The sequence below is a fragment of the Eulemur rufifrons genome, chromosome 7, assembly GCF_041146395.1.
Source record: "Eulemur rufifrons isolate Redbay chromosome 7, OSU_ERuf_1, whole genome shotgun sequence".
Lineage (NCBI taxonomy): Eukaryota > Metazoa > Chordata > Mammalia > Primates > Lemuridae > Eulemur > Eulemur rufifrons.
The window spans coordinates 119573638-119593773 of record NC_090989.1 but is presented as its reverse complement, the minus strand read 5'-3'; the positions used below and the strand labels follow the sequence as shown (position 1 = coordinate 119593773).

Here is a 20136-nt window from a genome sequence, read left to right as displayed (position 1 = left end):
ATAAAATGTAAACCATTGTGCATCAAAGGACATCATTAAAAAAGTAGAAAGACAACCTAGACAATGGGAGAAAATAGTTGCAAGTTATATCCTTGATAGGGTTTAGCATCCACAATATATAAAGAACTCTTGGAACTCACCAACAAAGATACATAATCTAATTTTAAAATAAGTAAAGGACTTGAATGCATATTTCTTTGAAAAACATAGAAATGGCAAAAATGCACATGACAAATGTCCCATATCATTAGTCATCAGGAAAACATAAATTAAAACCACAATGATACCACTTTATACCTAATAGGATGGCTATAATTTTTAAAAAGTAAAATAACAAGTGTTGCAGAGGATGTGAAAAAATAGGAAACCTCATACTCTTCTGCAGGCACTGTGGAAAAGTTTGATTGTTCCTCAAAGAGTTTAAACAAAATTACCATATCACCCAGGAATTCTACTCCTAAGAATTTGCACCCCAAAGACTTGAGAAGAGGTACTAAAACAGACACTTGTTTATGAATGTTCAAAGTAGCAACATTCACAATAGCCAAAAGGTGAAAACAACTCAAATGTCCATCAACAGATGAATGAATAAACAAACTGATATTTACATACCATGGAATATTATTCAGCTATAAAAGGAATGAACTATTGACACAAGTTACAACTTTAAATGAACTTCTAAAACATATGCTAAGTGAAAGAAGTCAGACACAAATCACATATTGTATGGTTCCTTTTATATAAAATTACCACAATAGGCAAATTCATAGGGACAGAAAGCAGATTAGTGGTTGCCAGGTCATGGGGCAAGAAAAGAATAAGAAGTGATTACTTAATGGGTATAGAGTATTCTTCTGCGGTGTTTTTTAAAGTTATGAAACACGAGAGAGATGCTACAATAGGCTGAATGTGTGTCTTCCCAAAATTTGTATATTGAAATCCTAACCCCACTGGTATTAGAAGGTGGGGCCTTTGGAAGGTAAAAGTGCTGAGGGTGGAGCCCTCATAAATGAGAACAGTGCCCTTATAAAAGAAACCCCATAAGCCCAGGCATGGTGGAATGTGGCTGAAGTCCCTTGTATCGCTTGAGTGGAGGAGTTAGAGTCCTGCCTAGGCAACATACAAAGACCAAACCTCAAAAAGAGCTGGGGGATGGGGGTGTATACTCACCATGTGAGTATACAACTAAAAGACTATAGAGTACAATCTAGAAGAGGGCCCTCACCCTCTTCTGGCACCCTGATCTCAGACTTCCAGCCTCCAGAACTGTGAGATATAGACTTTTTTTGTTTGTAAGCCACCTAGTCCATGGTACTTTGTTATAGCAACCCAAATGAAGACAGATGCACAACATGATAAATGTACTAAATGCCACTGAATTGTACAATTTAAAATGGTTTTATGTTATGTGAATTTCATAGCACTTTAACAAAAAAACCCACTATTATTTTTAAATCATTCATAAAACTAATCAAAAAGCTTGAAATACACTTTGTTGAAAAGGCTAAGAAGAAACATATTTTAATACATTACTGATGAGAGTAAAAGGGAGTAGAATTCCTATAGCTGGCAATTGGGCAATATTTAATATAATAACAAATACACTTCCCTACAGACATTCTTTCATAAAGAGCAAATATGGTATACACAAAATTACTCATTACAATACTGTCTGTAATAGAAAACTACAAATAATGCAATGATCTTTTAACAGAAGATTAGTTAAATTCTTGTATATACATTGTATACATACAAAAAGGAATACAACAATGCTGTATTAAAAAAAAAAAAAAAAAGGAGGAGAAAGATCTGTATACATCAGTATTTTCTGTGTAAGATAGTTGGGGAAGGAAGGAAAGAGTATATATGTTCCTAACTATAGGTATGGAAATTAAATAGGCAGGCAGAATGGAGGATATACAACAAACTAGTTAAGAACAGTTAACTGTGTGTAGATGGACGGGAAGGCAGAAGTGGTAAAGACGTTATTATATAACTTTTAAATTTTTTTGGTTTTCTGAACCATGGGAATAGATTTCAAAAAGAAAAATTTTAAAAACTACTAGTTGTTGTAAAATTAAAACCCAATCCAACAGGACTATTCATTAACAGGGCTAGATGACAAAATTTATATAAAATACATAATCAGCACATGCCTCGCCTATTTTAAGGCTTTAAAATGGATAAATTCTCTTACTTTCAAATAACCTAGGGGCCACATGTGGCACCAAGGCTGCAGGTTCCCTACCCCTCTCCATACTCTAGGATTCAGCCACAGAACTCTATGCCTTCTTTAAAGCTTTCTTGTCTTAAGGCCTTTTTGCACAATCTGTTACCTTTTTGTCTTTCTCCTCCCTTTAACTCATCTTTAATCTCATCTTGGAGTTTGCATTCTCTAGGATGTACTTTTTACAATCTCTCTACATTCACACAACCTGGGCTGGATTAGCATCCCTTCCTTGTTATTCCCATAGTGTTATGTGATTAGAGATACAGATTCCAGCTAAGACACCCTGATTCTGAATCTTAAGTTTGGCACTTACTGTGTGACTTGAAATAAACTACCTAAATCCTTCATCTCAGTTTCCTGATCTACAAAATAAAGAATCATATGTGCCTGATAGGATTGTTAACAAAGATTAAATGGAGCTAATGTATGTAAAACACATAGCTTGGTACTAAACAGTTGTTAAACAGTAACCAGTTTTATTACTCTTATCGTAACTCTGGGCACTTTACTTAACTATTTGTATATTTCCCTCCTTGTTCCTCACAATAACAACTCTTTTAAAAAAATTACATGTACCATAATACTTTCTAGGGGCAGAAACAGCCTTGATAACCTTTGTATACCCTGGCACAGTATCAGGTACAAGGGAGGTGCTCTGTAAATATTTGATAAACCACCTATGTCAATATGGTAAGAGATATGTGGGACATAAATAAGCAAGCCTTTAAGAAACCTTTATGATCAGTGATCTCAATAAAAGATTTACTATTCTTTCTATATTAGAAAGCAGAGAATGATCATTTAACAACTAATTTCCCCCATGTAGTATAATTTAACCTAAGATTTATGAATTCTAGGAGAAAAATATCTATTAAAATGATAAAAATAAAATTTCACTTTAAATGTCTTACTGTTGTAAACTTAAGACATCTGATTCTGCTACTAATGTTATCTTAAGTAAATTAATTGAGCTTCAAGTATTTAAAAATAAGGGCCAAATTACTGGCAAGGATACAAAATAATGAATGTGAACAACTAGCACACTTTCTAACATGAAGCATATATACAAATAATATGAGTAAAAATTATAAGAACTTATGAGCTAAAAAATAAATTCATAAAGCTACTGAATTTTAGATTTCTTCCTCAAATTTCATAAACAGAAATATATTACTTTATAGGAACAAAACTGAACCAGAACAAAAATGGAATATCCCTAAATAATTTAGGAATAATTTTCTCTATGAGAAACAGATTACCACATAATTTTAGGATGAATTATATATGACTAGCAGTAGGTGAAGTAAAAAGTCATAGTGCTGGGCTGACAGGCTCAATGTACATCATTTATTCCAACATTATGTACCTCGACATCCTGAACACTGGATAAAAAAGTTGATTAAATCCAGAAGTGCGATGTCCCTGTCTTGTTTATATGATTCAATCCAGTCATCCACCACGGACTGTGGAAAAAAAATAAAAATGAAAACTTGAAAAAAATTTAGTATTATAGCAAATAAATTTTCAAAAAAGTTTGTGTGGTTTGTGTGTTGTGTGAACAGGAAAATTACTTACCTGAAGTTATTTCTCTGTACCCTAATAAAAGTAGAGATTCCCCCATTTTTAAAAGCTAATAAAAGGTAAGTTACTAGGTTTCAGAGATTTGTTCACAATACAGCATAACACAAAACTGACCTTTCCAATTCCATGAAGTCTGATAATTATTAAACAAGTATAGATAACAATATTCAAACTTCACTTACACATACAAATAAACTTTCTGTGTATCAAAAAACCTAATCCACCAGCAGTGCATAAAAAGACCACATATCATATATAATAAAATGCATTTTTTTCAGGAATTCAAGAATATGAAATCAAATACCTGAATTTATCAACAAAAGAGAAAAATAAAATGATTATATTACTAGATGTGAAAAAGATATCTGATATAATTCTACTGCCAATCTCAATAAAACATTTCTAGGAAAACTAGGGTTAGATGGAATCTACTTAAAGAAGATAAAGACAAAGACTAAAATATATTTGGTCTTGAAATACTTAAGGCATTTCAACTTCAAAGAACAAGGTAAGGATAACTCTCTAACCATTTAACATAGGTTTAAAGTTTTTAGTTATTGCAAAAACTAGGAAAATATTAGTAAAGACATTTCTCCACTCCTACAGATAAGAAAACCTAACAGTCTCTATTAAAGTGATTCAAAAGGTTAATAACAGAAAAATTTGACAAGGTGGCTGACAAAAGATAAATGTACAAAATAACTTTTTAATACTGCAATAACTAGGAAACATAAATGGATGAGTAGCCTGTTCACAACTAAAAATACCTAAGAATAAATTCAAGAGAATTCTTAACAAGGAAAATTATAAAAACTTACAGGATATAAAAACAAATGCCCCCAATAAGCATCAAGTTCTGAATTACAAAAAAAAAGAAAGAAAGAGTACAGTATCAATAAAGTCTAAGTTTTCTCAACTCATGAGGCAAATTCAATGCGATTCCAGTTAGCAGTCCAGTGGGCAGGATTGAGATTTTCATGGGTAGGGGTCAAAGGAAATGTATAAAAATATAATTTTTTTTAAATTATGTGTATTGATATACATTTATATATAGTAAAATGCACAAATCTTTGGTTATACATACACCAATGTAACCATAACCAAGATGAAGACATAAAACATTTTCAGAATTGAAACATGCTCCTTTCTAGTCAGTTACCTCCCTAGCACAAAGGGTATTATTCTAATGCTTGTTACCATAAATTAGTTTGATATGTTTTTGAAAATCATATAAATGGTGTTATCTCTTGCGTTTGACTTCTTTCAAGCAAAGTTGTATCAGTAAGATTCGGCCATATTTTTATATATATTACTAATTCCCTTTTGAACTGATGGGTAGTATTTCATTGTATGACTATACCACAATTTATTACTCATTTTATTGTTGATGGACATGAGTGATGTTTCCAATTTAGGGTTATCATAAACATAACTGTACACACCTTCTGATGGATATAAACACTCTTTTCTGTTTTCTATACCCAACAGCAGACTTGTTAACACAGCATACACATATGTCAAGGATCAGTAGACAATGCCCAACAATTTCCCCCAAAAAGTATAGTAAATTATATTAATACTTCCACCAGCAATGTATGAGATTTCCAGGTGCTCCACATCCTCACCAATCCTAAGTATTCTCAGTTCTTTCATTTTAACCCATTCTGGTTGGCCATACACCTTCTTTAATAATCTTTTATTGAAGAGAACCACTTTTCCTTCTTCCAAAAGCAAATGAGAGGATTTTTTGTACATAATACTATTTCCCTGTCTCATCACATTAGTGTCTGGGAGGTTTTGTTTTTAAGTAAACACAGAATTAGAAAGAAGATTACAGTGGTAAAAGAGGGTAAAAAAGAAAGAATGTCATGATATTTGTTCAAGGTTCAGCTCTGCTGAAACTGAGTCAGGCGCTATGAGCTCAGGATAATGGTGAGGACTAGAGGCGAATAGAGCAAGTCAAAAGTAACTTTTAGCCTCAGGGCACAAGCAGAAATGCTCTGCAACCTAGTGTAATAAAGTGTGGCACAAAGCTGAGGAAGAAGCCATTTACCCACTTATACCTAGGGCCCAGAACTATGAACATACTCTAGACAAGGTGACCAAAATTTTCTTTCATTCCCAAATAATATCATCAATTTATACTCCGACCAGTTATATATATGAAGAGCCCAAAATACTGAGTCAAACTAGTGCACAGGAACTTGCATTAGAAATACTAAACTTACTACAAAGGAACTGAAAAACAAAATATATTACAAATAATAGGTCAGGCACAGAGGTTCAATCCCAGCATTTTGGGTGGCTAAGGAGGATCTCCTGAGGCCAGGAGTTTGAGACCAGCCTGGGCAACATAGCAAGACCCTCTTTCTGCAAAAAATTTAAAAAGCCAAGCATGGTGCTGTGAGCCTGTAGTCCTAGCTACTTGCAAGGCTGAGACAGGAGGATTGCTCGAGCCCAGTAGTTCAAGGTTGCGGTGAGCTGTGATCATACCATTGCACTTCACCCAGGGTGACAGAGTAAGAGCCTGTTAAAAAAAAAAAAAAAAAAAAGAACAGAAAACAAATAATATAAAAGAACAAAGTACAGAAATAGATCCAGATATATGTGGAACTTAAACTATGACAAAGGAAATATTTCAATTTTAGAGGGAAAAGGATGGTTTAATAAATGATACATATATAATTGGTTAATCTACAAGTAAAAACGGTTAACTTTTTAAAAGCACTCAGAGAGATGTGAAGACAAAAATCTAAGGAACTAAATTCCAGAGAGATAAGACCTTTTCTTGGGTTGACAAAGCCTGGTGACTGTTAGAAGCATTGCCAAGTATGGACATAGGTGAGTAGATATGCAGCCTGTCATAATACACGGAGTCATGGCTAGGGTAAAGATTTTTAAAAGAAGAAAGAAAACCATATAAGGCACATCCTAACCAAATCAGAAAAATATTTTAAGCAGCCAGAGGATACACATAGGGGAACAAAGGATAGAATGGATAGCACACTTCATGTCAAAAACAGTACAAACCCATGGATAACGGAATTGTATATTTAGGTAATGAAAGGAAGAAAAAACACCGTCCATCCAGAATTTTTTTTTTTTTTAGAAATGAGGTCTCACTCTGTCACCCAGGCTAGAGTGCAATGGTGCAATCATAGCTCACTGGACTGCAACTTTGAACTTCTAGGCTCAAGTGATCCTTCCACCTCAGCCTCCCAAGTAGCTAGGACTACAGGTATGTGCCACCACACTAGGCTAATTTTTAAAAAGTTTCTTTGTAATGAAAGGGTCTTGCTGTATTGTCCAGTCTGGTCTCAAACTGCTGGCCTCAAGCAATCCTCCCGCCTTGGCCTCCAAGAGTGCTGGGATTACAGGCATAAGCCAATGCACACGGCACATCAAGATTTTTTTATTTGGCCAAAACAACAAACAAACAAAACCCAAACAAAAAACTCTTTATATAAAGGCAAAATATAACTTTTCAGACTAAAAAACTAAAACAAAAAATAAAAGCAAAATCAAGCAAGTAGACTAAGCACTCCTCTTAAAACAGAATGATTGTCCAAACTGGATAAAAAGAACCAATCACACGATATTTGCGAGAGACACACTTTTACTATAAGAGCACAGATAGGCGTCAATGAAAGGATAAAAAAAAATATATCATGCAAACATTAACCATAAGAAATTGGTTACATTCATATCAGACAAAGTAGAAATCAAGACAAGGAATATTACCAAACATGAAGAGAGAGATTTTATAACAATAAAACAGTAAATTCCTCAGGAAGCTATTACAACACTAAATTTATACACCAAATAACAAAAGTCTCAAAATACATAAAGCAAAAATTGAACTAAAAGAAATATGCAAATTCGTAGTCATGACTGAGATTTTTAACACATCTCTTAGTAACTGATAGAAGTAGCAAACAGACAAAAAAAAACACATACGTGGAAAATTTGAATAGTACTACTAATAAATAAGATCTCATCAACATGTATAAAAAATAATACTATCCATTACAGAACACACAGTTTTTTAAATACATATAAAATTTACCGAAATAGACCATAAATGAAACTTCTGTAAGTTCTGAAGAACTGAAATAATACAGAGCATGCTCCCTGGCCATAACAGATTTAAATTAGAAATCAAGAACAAAAATATATCTAAAATGCCCCCAAATGCTTGGTAATTAGAAACTATTTTGAACTGAATATAATGAAAATACAACATACCAAAATTTGTAGAATGCAGCTAAAGCAATGTTTACAGGAAAACATACAGCTTTAAATATTTATAATTTATAGCTATGTTATAGCTTAAATACCTATAAAAGAGAGCTCTAAATCAATGATCCACCTTAATAAACATAATATTCCAATGCTGACTGCCCTTATTTGGAAGGTAAGGAAAATTATGCAGTATAATTCCAAGACACCAGAAAGACCATTTCTGATAACACAGCCACAGATCCTCAAACAGAAGCCCATAGCTTTAGAACATCGGAATCACAAATTACAGACAAATTACAAAAATCATTCTGGGACCTAGGCTGACAGAGTCTAATACCCTCATAAGTGCCTTCCAAGGTAAATAAACAGTTAATGGAAAAGAAAACCATAAAGACAAATTTCATGGGAAATTTTTGTATGTCAATGGTGATTATCACTTCAGTTACTACTTTATTGGCAAGAACTTGTTAATTAGCCATATCCAGATATAAAGGAGTGGAGAAATGGAGTCTGTTTGCTAGTAGCCTCCTTGAACTTTCTTCACTATGAATACGGAAAAATTAATTTTTGGTAAATAGCCAGTCATCTCTGACAAATCTGCCCCTCGTGCTAACATTTACACACAGCCTTCCACCCACATACAGAAAATACTTACTTACATGGATTTAATACTATCGTTTACCCCAGTACTGGGACCAAACAAAAAAAAAAACACCCATAAATAATTTAAATATCTATGAACAAATGTTTCACTAAATTACAGTATAGCCGTACTGTAAAATGAAACGTAACTAGTAATACAAATGAAATGAGTCTATGCTAGCCATAATGAAAAACATGATTTTTATCACTAAATTACAGTATAGCCGTAGTGTAGAATGAAATGTAACTAGTAATACAAATGAATTGAATCTATGCTAGCCATAATGAAAAACATGATTTTTATCATATTGTACTAGATTAATATTCTGGTTTACACCATAAAGAATATGAGGCAGTTAGAAAAATAACATTTTAAACTGAGAAAGAAATATAAAGAGAAAACAAAAAGTTGTCAATGCCACAAAGAGGAAATACAAACATGAGCACAACAGTCAATGGTAGTTAAAAATGAGTTTCAAATCTGTCTCAAAGCTCCTTATAAGGCAAACTGAAAAGATCAATCAATTCATTCTGGATATCGAGATTAAAGAATATGGATGCAATACACTGAGTTCATATTCTTCAAACTCTATTAGGTAAATATATGTTCTCTGAAAGTCATTTGATAGGACCTTGGTTAAACAGACAAGGGCATAGAGAATTAGTATTCTATACTGCTGCTCAAGAATAGATTCATTTGTTTTAGAGAAAGACATGCAGATGCCAAAGATAACATACATTACAGTATTTTGTAAACTCAAGACCCTGATCAGGAATCAAGTGAATGACCCTCCCTTTTCCACACTGAAAATCACTATATAATAAATATTTAGGTAATTTTTTTCAACATAGCTTTTAGCAATATCATACACATATATTCTGTGAATACAGATATAAACAGAAAGAAATTTCTTTATTACTCCATGAGACCAGGCTATTTTATTTTCAGGTATAAATGAAAACATTCTTGATTTTCGGAGCTGTTAAAGTCTGCTTTATTTTGTTTTGTTTTTATTGTTTTATATTTTTAAAATGTAACTAGGGGCTTATGGAGACAAACTGATCTTATAGACACAATGTTATTTCTTTTATTCCTACTTCTGTATTAAGTGCAGTTTCAGGCCACTTATAATCTTATCATTGGCCTTTTATGCAACTATATTACTGCCTAAACTCAGAGAAATGCGTTTTTAAGCTTCGATAAATAGTGTGGACCTTCATCACGTGATAGGCCCTATTTTCATCTCACCTTAGTTAGAAATGGAATCAAAGCTTTCAACATCATTTCAATACCATTTTTTCAGAAAAATAAGTAGAATGTCCCATGACAAATATATTTTATACTTTGACCTGGTATTAAGTTTAGTTTTGTTTTTTCTTTTGTATTATTCTGCTTTTGAAATAGAAAGCCATTTTCAACAAGTGTACATACTTTTCAATTTAACCTGTTAACTCAAACAGGTTTAAATTTGAGTACTGTAATAGTAATGTTTAAATAAAAATGGCACAGCAAAGAAGTAATTATCAGTCCTCCAAATGTCAAGTTCTTATATTATTTCTCACCAGCTTCTCAGTTACCTTTGTAATTATTTTATGTATTTATTTTATTATTTTGCCTCTATAATTACTTTATTGTTTATTATTTATTTATCATTTATTTATTTATAGGCTGGTCTGGAACTTCTGGGCTCAAGAAATCTTCCTGCATCAGCCTCCTGAGTAGCTGGGACTTCAGGTGTACACCACCACGTTCAGCTAATTTTTTTTCTTTCTTTCTTTCTTTCTTTTTTTTTTTTTTTTGTAGAGACAGGGTCTTGCTGTATCGCTTAGGCTGGATCTTGAACTTCTAGCCCCAAGTGATTCTCCCACCACCTCAAGTCTCCAGAGTAGCTAGGATTACAGAAGTAAGCCACCTCACCTGGCTAGAATTACTATATCTTACAGAAGTTCTCATCAGAGGAGTTTTGGGAAGATGACAGCTTGAACTTGCATTCTTTAAAAAGGCCTAGGGAGTGGACAAGGATTTTCTGTTCCTTCACTAAGTGACATCTTCACAGATTCCCAAATCTTTTTTTAAGCTATTAAGTCCGGATATGTATGGTTCTAGGAGAGCCTACTGCAAATTTTTGGTCCCAAAGGAACTTCAGGGGCAAACGTATAAACTGAGTTGCTTCCTACTCTTAAGGGTGAATGGGAAAGTACTATTCAATTAACAAGAAAGATCACAACAACCCACTACGTGTGAATTTGTGCCAATGGAGGGACCCTAGTAATCTGACTTCACTACATGAATTAAAAAGAGTCTAAAGGAATCAAAGCAAAATAATATGCATAAAAGATTCTGCAACCAAGAAGAAAGAAAAAGTAATATTCCCTGGATGAATAAAAGCATAATCACTAAGGAGAACAAACTTAATAACCTGGAAATTGGGTGGGGGAAAAAAATCTCAACACATAAAACAAAAACACACAGAATTCATGAATCAAGGAGTAAAACATTTGGTAGATATATCTGTTAGATCTAACATTAATAGTTATTGAGAGGCAGAAAAAAGAACAAAGGGAAGAAAGACAAGTAAATTGATAATTTTTAAGAGAAAAATCTAACTGATCAATAAAAGATTTAAATCTGAAAGTTAACAGAGCTTATCCAGTTGTACACAGATTTAACGGAAAAATGACACACATCTAAGCATATCCAGGTAAAATTCATGAATTCCAGGAAAAAGTAAATATCTTAGAAATACGAGGACCAGTAATAAAACAAGTCATAAAAAATAGACAAATGTTATCCTTATACACAGAGCATCCAATCAGCTTTCAATGCCTTACCTCTCTTATGGAGACAGTCAAGAAACCAAACATATGAGGAAAGTCTCTGTGCATCATTTATCAATGTACTGCCTCTCAGCTCCAAATTAAACCTTCGGGATCTGCTCTGTAAAAGAGGACTAGACTCTATAATCATTTCTTTTTTACATTAAGAAGTATCTTAGGCTGGGCAAGGTGGCTCACTCCTGTAATCCTAGCACTCTGGGAGGCCGTGGCGGGGGGGATCGTTTGAGCTCAGGAGTTCAAAACCAGCCTGAGCAACAGCGAGAATCCGTCTCTACTAAAAAATAGAAAGATATTAGCTGGACAACTAAAAATTAGAAAAAATTAGCTGGGCATGGTGGCGCATGCCTATAGTCCCAGTTACTTGGGAGGCTGAGGCAGAGGATTGCTTGAGCTCAGGAGTTTGAGGTTGCTGTGAGCTAGGCTGATGCCACGGCACTCTAGCCAGGGAGACAGAGCAGGACTCTGCCTCAAAAAAAAAAAAAAAAAGTCTCTTAAATTTTATCAGTACAGTGCTCTGGAATAGTATTACAGGAGGAAGGGGGCTCCTCTTCCTGGTTCTTGTATGTTGAGGTTTACTCTTTTTACTCTTCCTACATGGTCCATCAGTGGTGAGTGCATATGAGGAAATTCAGTGGTAGTCTGCCTCAGCCTAACACCAAGAGTGTATAGTCCTTCTTTGATCTTGTGCCCCAGGCTGGGAATTACCTTCCTGATGCAGTACTCCCAACATAGACACTGGCATGCTCCAGATCTCATACTGGCAGCAGTGCACTGTCCCTTCCTGTGCAACTGTCTACCATATTCAACATGATTATACCTTAGAGTATTGATTCCTGCTGCCATCAACTGCTAACCAGCTCTGGCCAAGGTCAGAATTTGCAATGAACTTCACCTGCATTCCAATAGGCAGCAACCCCACCATTTCAGAGAAGACTCCAGTCAGGGGAAGGGGACCTCCCCCTATCCAAGTTTATTTTTCCTTGAAAAATCTCGGCTGGGTGCAGTGGCTCGCGTCTGTAATCCTAGCATTCTGGGAGGCTGACATGGGAGGATCGCTTGAGGTCCCACAAGTCTGAGACCGGCCTGAACAAGAGCAAGACCTCATCTCTACCAAGAAGAGAAAAACTGGCCAGGCGTGGTGGTACACGCCTATAGTCCCAGTTTCTCAGGAGGCTGAGGTAGCAGGATTGCTTGAGCCCAGGAGTTTAAGGTTGCTGTGAGCTAGGCTGATATCACAGCACTCTAGGCCTGGTGACAGAGCGAGACTCTTCTCAATTAAAAAACAAACAAACAAAAAACTTAATCTCTAGGATGCCCTTTACAATTATCTTTACACACTTATAATTATTCCTCTCTCATAGTTATTATCATTTATAATAACTTCTACTGACTCAAATGACTGTGTCATTTCTGGCTCCTTAATGAACCCAGATTGATAAACAACTGGTCCCAGGAGACAAACTAGGAAAGAGGAGATTTGGAGATTATTCATATCCTTGGGATTAAAGGCAGAGGTAAGCTCCTTGCCAAGGAAATGGGATGCTAGTAATCTAAGACATACAGTAACTTCAGAAAATTAATCAAGCTATTGCCTGTGGCTAATTGTGATGAAGTGCCAACTCAAGTAACATTCCTTAGAAGCTTAAGTGGCTGCTGTATTTCAATGTTATGGCAGTAATAATGACTGTAAGGAAAGTAGTATAAGACAGACCCTTTTAAATACACAAGCATTTACAAAGAGAAAATGACAAGCTCAAGTCCATTAATCCTTAGCTTAAATCACAGTCTGAGAACCAGAGAACTTCCATGACAGTGTTAAAAGAATCTCTTTTAGGTGCAGAATTTCTTTTAGGTGCAGGGCTGATACTGCTGAAAATTAAGCCAAAAAAAAAAAAAAAAAAAAAAAACCGAATTGTGTAGGTTGGCAATGACAGTTTAGTTCATTCTCACCAAGTTTCTCATCTCAAAGTTAGGACCTTGATTGGCAAAGAATAGGATCCTGAAACTTAGAACAGAGACATCTGGTTGATATCAGATGAAACTAACAACTTTGGACAGCTCTCTTTCATCCCCCAAATAATTCTGAGCCTCCCATAGTAGTGGAAGTAGCTTGCTTTCCAGTATATGAGAAGACTAGCCTTCCTGAGCTTGAAAACGCTCTGATAATTTTAGATGAGCAGATGCCTTGAAGGGGGATGCTCATTCTCCTGAAGACCTACCACAACCAGTCCCTGTTGCCACTAGATCCATAGCTAAGGTCAAATCTCCACAGGCTCCAAGAGGACAAGTACACACTGTAACCCAGGGAGAAAGAGCTTGCATGGCGAAAAGAAACCTGAGGAGCATGTATGGGAGTAGATTTTAACAGTATTTTACCGAAGAAAGTGGAACATGACACTACATCAGGCCAGGTGTGGTGGCTCACACTTGTAATTCTAGCACTCTGGAGGCCAAGGTGGGAGGATCTCTTGAGCTCAGGAGTTTGAGACCAGCCTGAGCAAGAGCAAGACCCATATTTACAGAAAATAGAAAAATTAGCCAGGTGTGGGTGGTGCGCGCCTACAGTCCCAACTACTTGGGAGGCTGAGGCAGGAGGATCGCTTGAGCCCAGGAGTTTGAAGTTGCAGTGAGCTACAATGACACCACTGTACTCTAGCCAGGGCTGCAGAGCAAGACTCTGTCTCAAAACAAACAAACAAAAAAACCCCACTATATCAGGCCAAATTCATTGATATAGATGCACTTAATGGAGAGTCCAGATTTAATACATTAGTTTAACTAGAAATGACTATAATAGTTTATCTGGTTGGTGCACTGAAAAGTTGGATTTAACAAGTGAGATGCTGGAGCTTCCCTACTAGCATTGATAGGGAGTCCAGTGATTTTGGGAGTGAGAAATATTGGACTAGACTTTTCACCTGAGAACTAAATACGTGCACCTCCACTCCTCAACTGTGCTTTACAAGCAGGCTCAGAAGGCAAAGGAAATTTCATTACAGAAAGGAGTAACTACACCTACAACCATATAAAACTCTGTGGTTACTCCTTCTCGTAAGCTAGGTATGACCATGGGGATGTGGTACTTTAGAACTCCCAGGTTTTAAATGGAGATGACAGGATCCCAAGGTAACACAGCCCAAGTGGCCACAATTAACCATCCAAGACAAGGTGGGCACATTACCTGTAAAGGACAGCAAGAAAATACTGAGAATCAGAATGTATTGGCTTACAGAGATCTTTGGCAGTAGATAATCCACTACTAGTGCCCCTAGGTAAAAATCGGTAAGCAGCCTACTACAGTACTGTTTGATTTGTATAAGAGAAAAAAACTCTAGGTCTGGTTGGCAGAAACCTGACTGGTGGAAAGCTATAGCCTCTCACCAGTCTCCAGACCTAGGTCAGTTCACAGACCCAGACAGAGCCCCTTGACTGAAGGGGAGAAGGTCCCTATACAACCACTCCAAATATACATGATAAATCTTCTTCTAATCCTTTCCCAAAGGGACATGGAGCCACTAATTAGAGGTACTGTATATTGTTAAAAAGAAATTAGACTTTTCATATATTAATAGAAACTGTCATTCCTGGAGATTCAAAATGCCATTGTGGTTTACTAGTTATATTAGGGGCTTACAGTGGTCAGGTAACAGAATGGAGTTACATAACTCAAGTCTGACTAACAGTGGGCCCAAATGGTCCAAGTCAATCTGTTGTTATTTCCCCAGTCCTAGAATGTATTATGGGAAAAGACACAGTTGGCAAATGGCATAATCCCCACGTTAGCTTTCTGATCCATGGAATAAAGGTCATTCGTTATAAGTAAGCATGGCTAAAGGGAAGTTCACAGAACTTCCTATTCCTCCCAAGATAACAAATCAGAAGCAATACCATATTCCTGGGTGAACTGCAGCGTTTCAATTAGAGAACTGAAAGAAGTAGGGGTGGCAAAACCTATTACATCTCCATTTAACTCATCAGTTTGGCCTAAGCATAAGTCAGAAGGATCTTAGAGAATAACAGTGGACTATCACAAACTTAAGCAGGTGGCGACTTTAACTGGGGTTGCAGCCCCTGGCACTTGATTGCAGCTACTCACCTGGCTTTTTCTCCAATTAAAGAGAACTACTCAGAGCAAGTTGTTTTTTCCTAGAATAGACAACAGTACACATTCAGTGCTGCTTCAGGACTATGTTAATTTCCCTGTCTCTGACATAATATGGTTGTATGGTTATCTATTATTTCACAATTCTGTGGTTTCAGGAGTCTAAACACAACTCAGTTGAATCCTCTGCTTAGAATCTCATAAGGCTGCAATCAAGGTGGTCACTGTGCTGCATTCTCATCTGGATGCTCAACTAGGAAAAAAGTGATTCCTAAGTTCACTTACGTTGATGGCAGAGTTCATTTCCTTGTGGTTACAGAACTGAGGCTCCTGACCTTCTGCTGGCTAATGGCTAGAGACAACTCTCAGGGCCAAGAAGCTGCCCACAGTTACTTGCCACATAGGATTCTCCAACATGATCACTTACTTTGTCAGACGAACAAGGAGAATCCCTAGAGCAAGTCTACTAGCAATCTTACATAATACAACACAATATAATCACAGAACTGCCCTATCAACTTTGCTACATTCTTGTTGGTTAGAAGTAGCAGGTTTCAACACATTCAAGGGGACTAGACAAGCGCATGAATACTGGGAGGTAGGGTTCATAAGGGGCCACACCTGACTCTGTCCACCACAATAGTCCAGAGATATCTTTCTTGTCCTCACACTCCACAAAGCATTACACAGTTTGATAACATATTCCAGACCACTTAATGTCCTGATATTTTACTGAGGTGGCCACAGGCTCCTGAATTTGAGGGGATAGGGATGAAGGATTGGGGGTGATAACACTGATCTTTGATTTTTCATATGTTTTACTAAAGCTTTAGATGTACTTCCTGCTCCTCATATTCAATTAGCACAATGCTGTCAAAAATAGTAGTAAATAATTACATAAATACTGGGGAGTGGGGGACTAAAAGAAATGAAAACATCCCTCTGAGAAGCAGGACTAGGGGTGAAGAGGGCAGAAGAGGGGATTGCTATTTTGGTCACAATATCATTTGATTTTATTTATTTTTTTTTTTTTAAGAGACAAGGTCTTACTCTGTTGCCCAGGTTGGAATGCAGTGATGAAATCATAGCTCATTGTAGCCTTGAACCTATTAAACCCCTGGGCTCAAGCGATCCTCCTGCCTCAGCCTCCTGAACAGCTGGGACTAAAGATACATGCCAACATGAGTGGTTAATTTTTAAAAATTTTTTTGAGAGACAGGATCTGACTACATTGCCCAGGCTAGCCTCAAACTCCTGGCCTCAACCGATCCTCCCACCTTGGCCTCCCAAAGTACTAGGATTACATGTGGGAGCCACTAGCCCAGCCCATGTGATTTTTTTTAAGCAATATACATGTATTACTTAGATAAAAAATAAAATTTAGTTTAGGAAAACAAGAAAATAAAGACATGAAATAAGAAATACTAGGTAAATAAAAATGTAGAAAAATCAAAGTGGCAATACTAACATTGCATTGGCATTGAACATTAGAAGCACTAAAGATGGCTACTGTATAATGGTAAAATGCTAAATATATTAAGTTGTTAAGTATGAAATGTCCAATTTCCTTAAGTACTAAGTTTGACAGTTGATATCTCTGACATTTCACTTTGATACTTCTCATTTTATTTTTATTGTAAAGGTACATCCTCAGTCTTTCAAACGTACATTTTGGCTTCTGATTATCTTTTATATTTTTTTAGAGCAATTTTTGAGAAACCATAGATAAGTCAAAAATTCGTATTATTTTCTAATATGAGTTCCAACATGGAACCAATGCAGTGCAGACAGCTCGAAATCTCAATAAAGCATTTGCGAAGGATGTGGCTAATGAGTGCATAGTACATCCATGGTTTCAGAAGTTTCATTGTGGTGATTTTAGTCTTGAAAATGAGCCACAGGGGTGACCTGAGACCAGGGTAGATAAATGATGAGCTGAAAGCTGTAGTGGAAGCAAATCCATCTGAACCTATACGTGAATTAGCAGCAAGATTTGATGTGACTATTCCAACAATATTGGACCACTGCAAACAAATTGGCAAGGTAAAGAAGCTTGATAGATGGGTTCCCCATAATTAAATGAGTGTCAGAAGAGTAACCACCTCAAAGCTTGCCTTTCTTTGCTGTTACGACATAAAGGCAAACTGTTTCTACACCATATTGTTATGTGTGACCAGAAATGAATTCTTTTTCACAACTGCAAGCATTTGGCACAATGGCTGGTATGATACAGATGAAGTGCCAAAACACAGTCCAAAACTGAATATTCATCAAAAAAAGCTAATGGTGTCTGTTTGGTGGTGCAGTGCTGGTATTATCTGTTACAGCTTCATGAAACCTGGTCAATCGATTACAGCAAATGTCTACCGCAACCAACTGGATGAAATGATGAGGATGCCTGAGATTAAACAGCCAAGATTGGTCAACAGAGACAGGCCAATCCTCTTGCAAGACAATGCCTGACCACATGTAGCACAAACAATTCTGCTCACACTACAGAGGCTGGACTCGGAAACTCTCTGTCAACCACCATATTCACCAGACCTTGTACCAACTTACAACCACTTCTTCCAGGCTTTGGACCACTTCTTGCAAGGAAAAATAATCAATTCTCAACAAGCTGTGGAAAATGCCTTTTGTAATTTCATTTCTACTGGCTCTCCAGGCTTCTTCACTGCTGGCATAAGCAAGCTACAATTAAGATGGCAAAACTGTGTTGATGGTTTAGGCACATACTTTAACTGTACTTCTTCTTGTTTGAGATATAATAAACTGCACTTTTGAGTCAAAATCGGACATTTCATATTTAATGACCTAATACAAAGTAAACAAACCAATCACTTGCTTTGAGTTTACTTTTATACTTTCAAAACCCTCAAATTCCATAGTTTTTCATCAATTTTTTTCTAATTGCATTATTATTTTGTTTGTATTTAACTCTTTACTACACCTAGACTCTACTTTGGTGTATGATACAACACAAAACTCTTTTGGTTTTTTTTCCTTTGGTAATCAACTCTCACAATTATGAATAGAAGTGGCAGAGGAACATAATTTTTAACATTAATTATATTATTAATACATTTAGGTGTTTCTGTTCAGGTGATCAATCTGCCAGTTGTTGACCACTAATTTACATTATTATTTTCAGTAGCTTTATAACATAGTCTATGAATTCATAGAGTAAGTCCTTCATTACACTTCATTTTCAGAATTTTCATGGTCACTTACATGTATTGTTCTTCTCAACCATGTCAGCCAGTTCAAAAACAATCCCTAACATTTTGCTGTTACATCACATACAAAAATTAATATTAAAAGACTTTTTAAAGAAATATAAATGGACAATTAATATTTCAGAAAAAAATGTTACCTGATTTTCTTCTAATTAAAGAAACACAAATTGTTATACCATTTTTATCTTTCAAAATGACAAATGATACTTTTAAGTGATGGGCCTGAGCATTGCCAGGGTTTTACAAATAAGTATTTTCAATACTGGTAGGACAGAGAGCTATTTGGTAATATTTATACAAAGCTGTTAAAAACATTGATATTTTTTGACCCAGTAGCCCTCGTTAAAGGAATCACATATAAGAAAATGATACGGGCACCAGAATTTTCTAAATGTTTAATTATAAAACAATCAAAATGTAAATAATCAAAAGGGAAATGGAAAAATAAAAATGGTATCCACAAATTATGAAATATCATACATTAAAAATTCTTATATTCGAGGAATATCAACAATGGAAAAAACTAAATCATTCCACTTTTACAAAACAGAAACAATCTTAATATAAGCCCAGAACAAAAACACCAGGCTGAATAACACACCAAAATATTAAAAATTATGATTATGGATGATAATTTTTTCTCCTTTTAAAACTGTTTTCTAAATTTCTGACAAGAGTATATGAGTTCAATAAAAAGTAATAAATATTGTTTTTTTAATTATACATCCCAAAAGAAATTATTTGTTAAATCATATTAGTAAATCATTAATTTACTAAGTGCTGGTTTTATCCATTTTACCATGAAAGGCAGTACAGTGGATATAAAAAGTGCTTGCCATAGTTCCTGATACACAAAAACATTTAATCCGTTTTGGGGGATGGGGATATGTGGGGGAGGGGGGAATAAACCTTTCATAAGTGCATATCTAAAACCTGGAATGAGGGAAGTTCATGTTTTAAACTTGACTAGAAGAGACTCACCACAGTTTAAGGACAGCTGAGAGAGTTTGTCTTCTATTGAACAGATGCTTTTAAAATAACAGTTAACATGAACCAACTGTTTTCAGAGAGCCATCAGCAGGAGCTTAGACAGTGAAAATGGGAAGAGAAAATGTCCTCTGCTAGTTGCTAATGGTATAATGTCAGATTTTAAATTTGGATTATATAAATTAGCGATTCTGAGACGTTTTTATCTCATGAACCAGGAAATCTCAAAAAAAATTTTAAGAAATGAGCAAAGGGTTGCCACAATTTAATAGTAAAAA

General features: G+C 35.6%; 1 protein-coding gene across 1 annotated transcript in view; it reads right to left on the bottom strand.

Annotated features, from left to right (window-relative positions):
* Window positions 1-20136, bottom strand: part of STAG1 (STAG1 cohesin complex component) — a 346671-nt gene that overhangs the window by 176745 nt on the left and 149790 nt on the right. The window contains exon 5 of the mRNA XM_069473208.1: window positions 3597-3693. Coding sequence (XP_069329309.1) covers window positions 3597-3693 — 97 coding nt within the window. The remainder of the gene's footprint in view (window positions 1-3596; window positions 3694-20136) is intronic.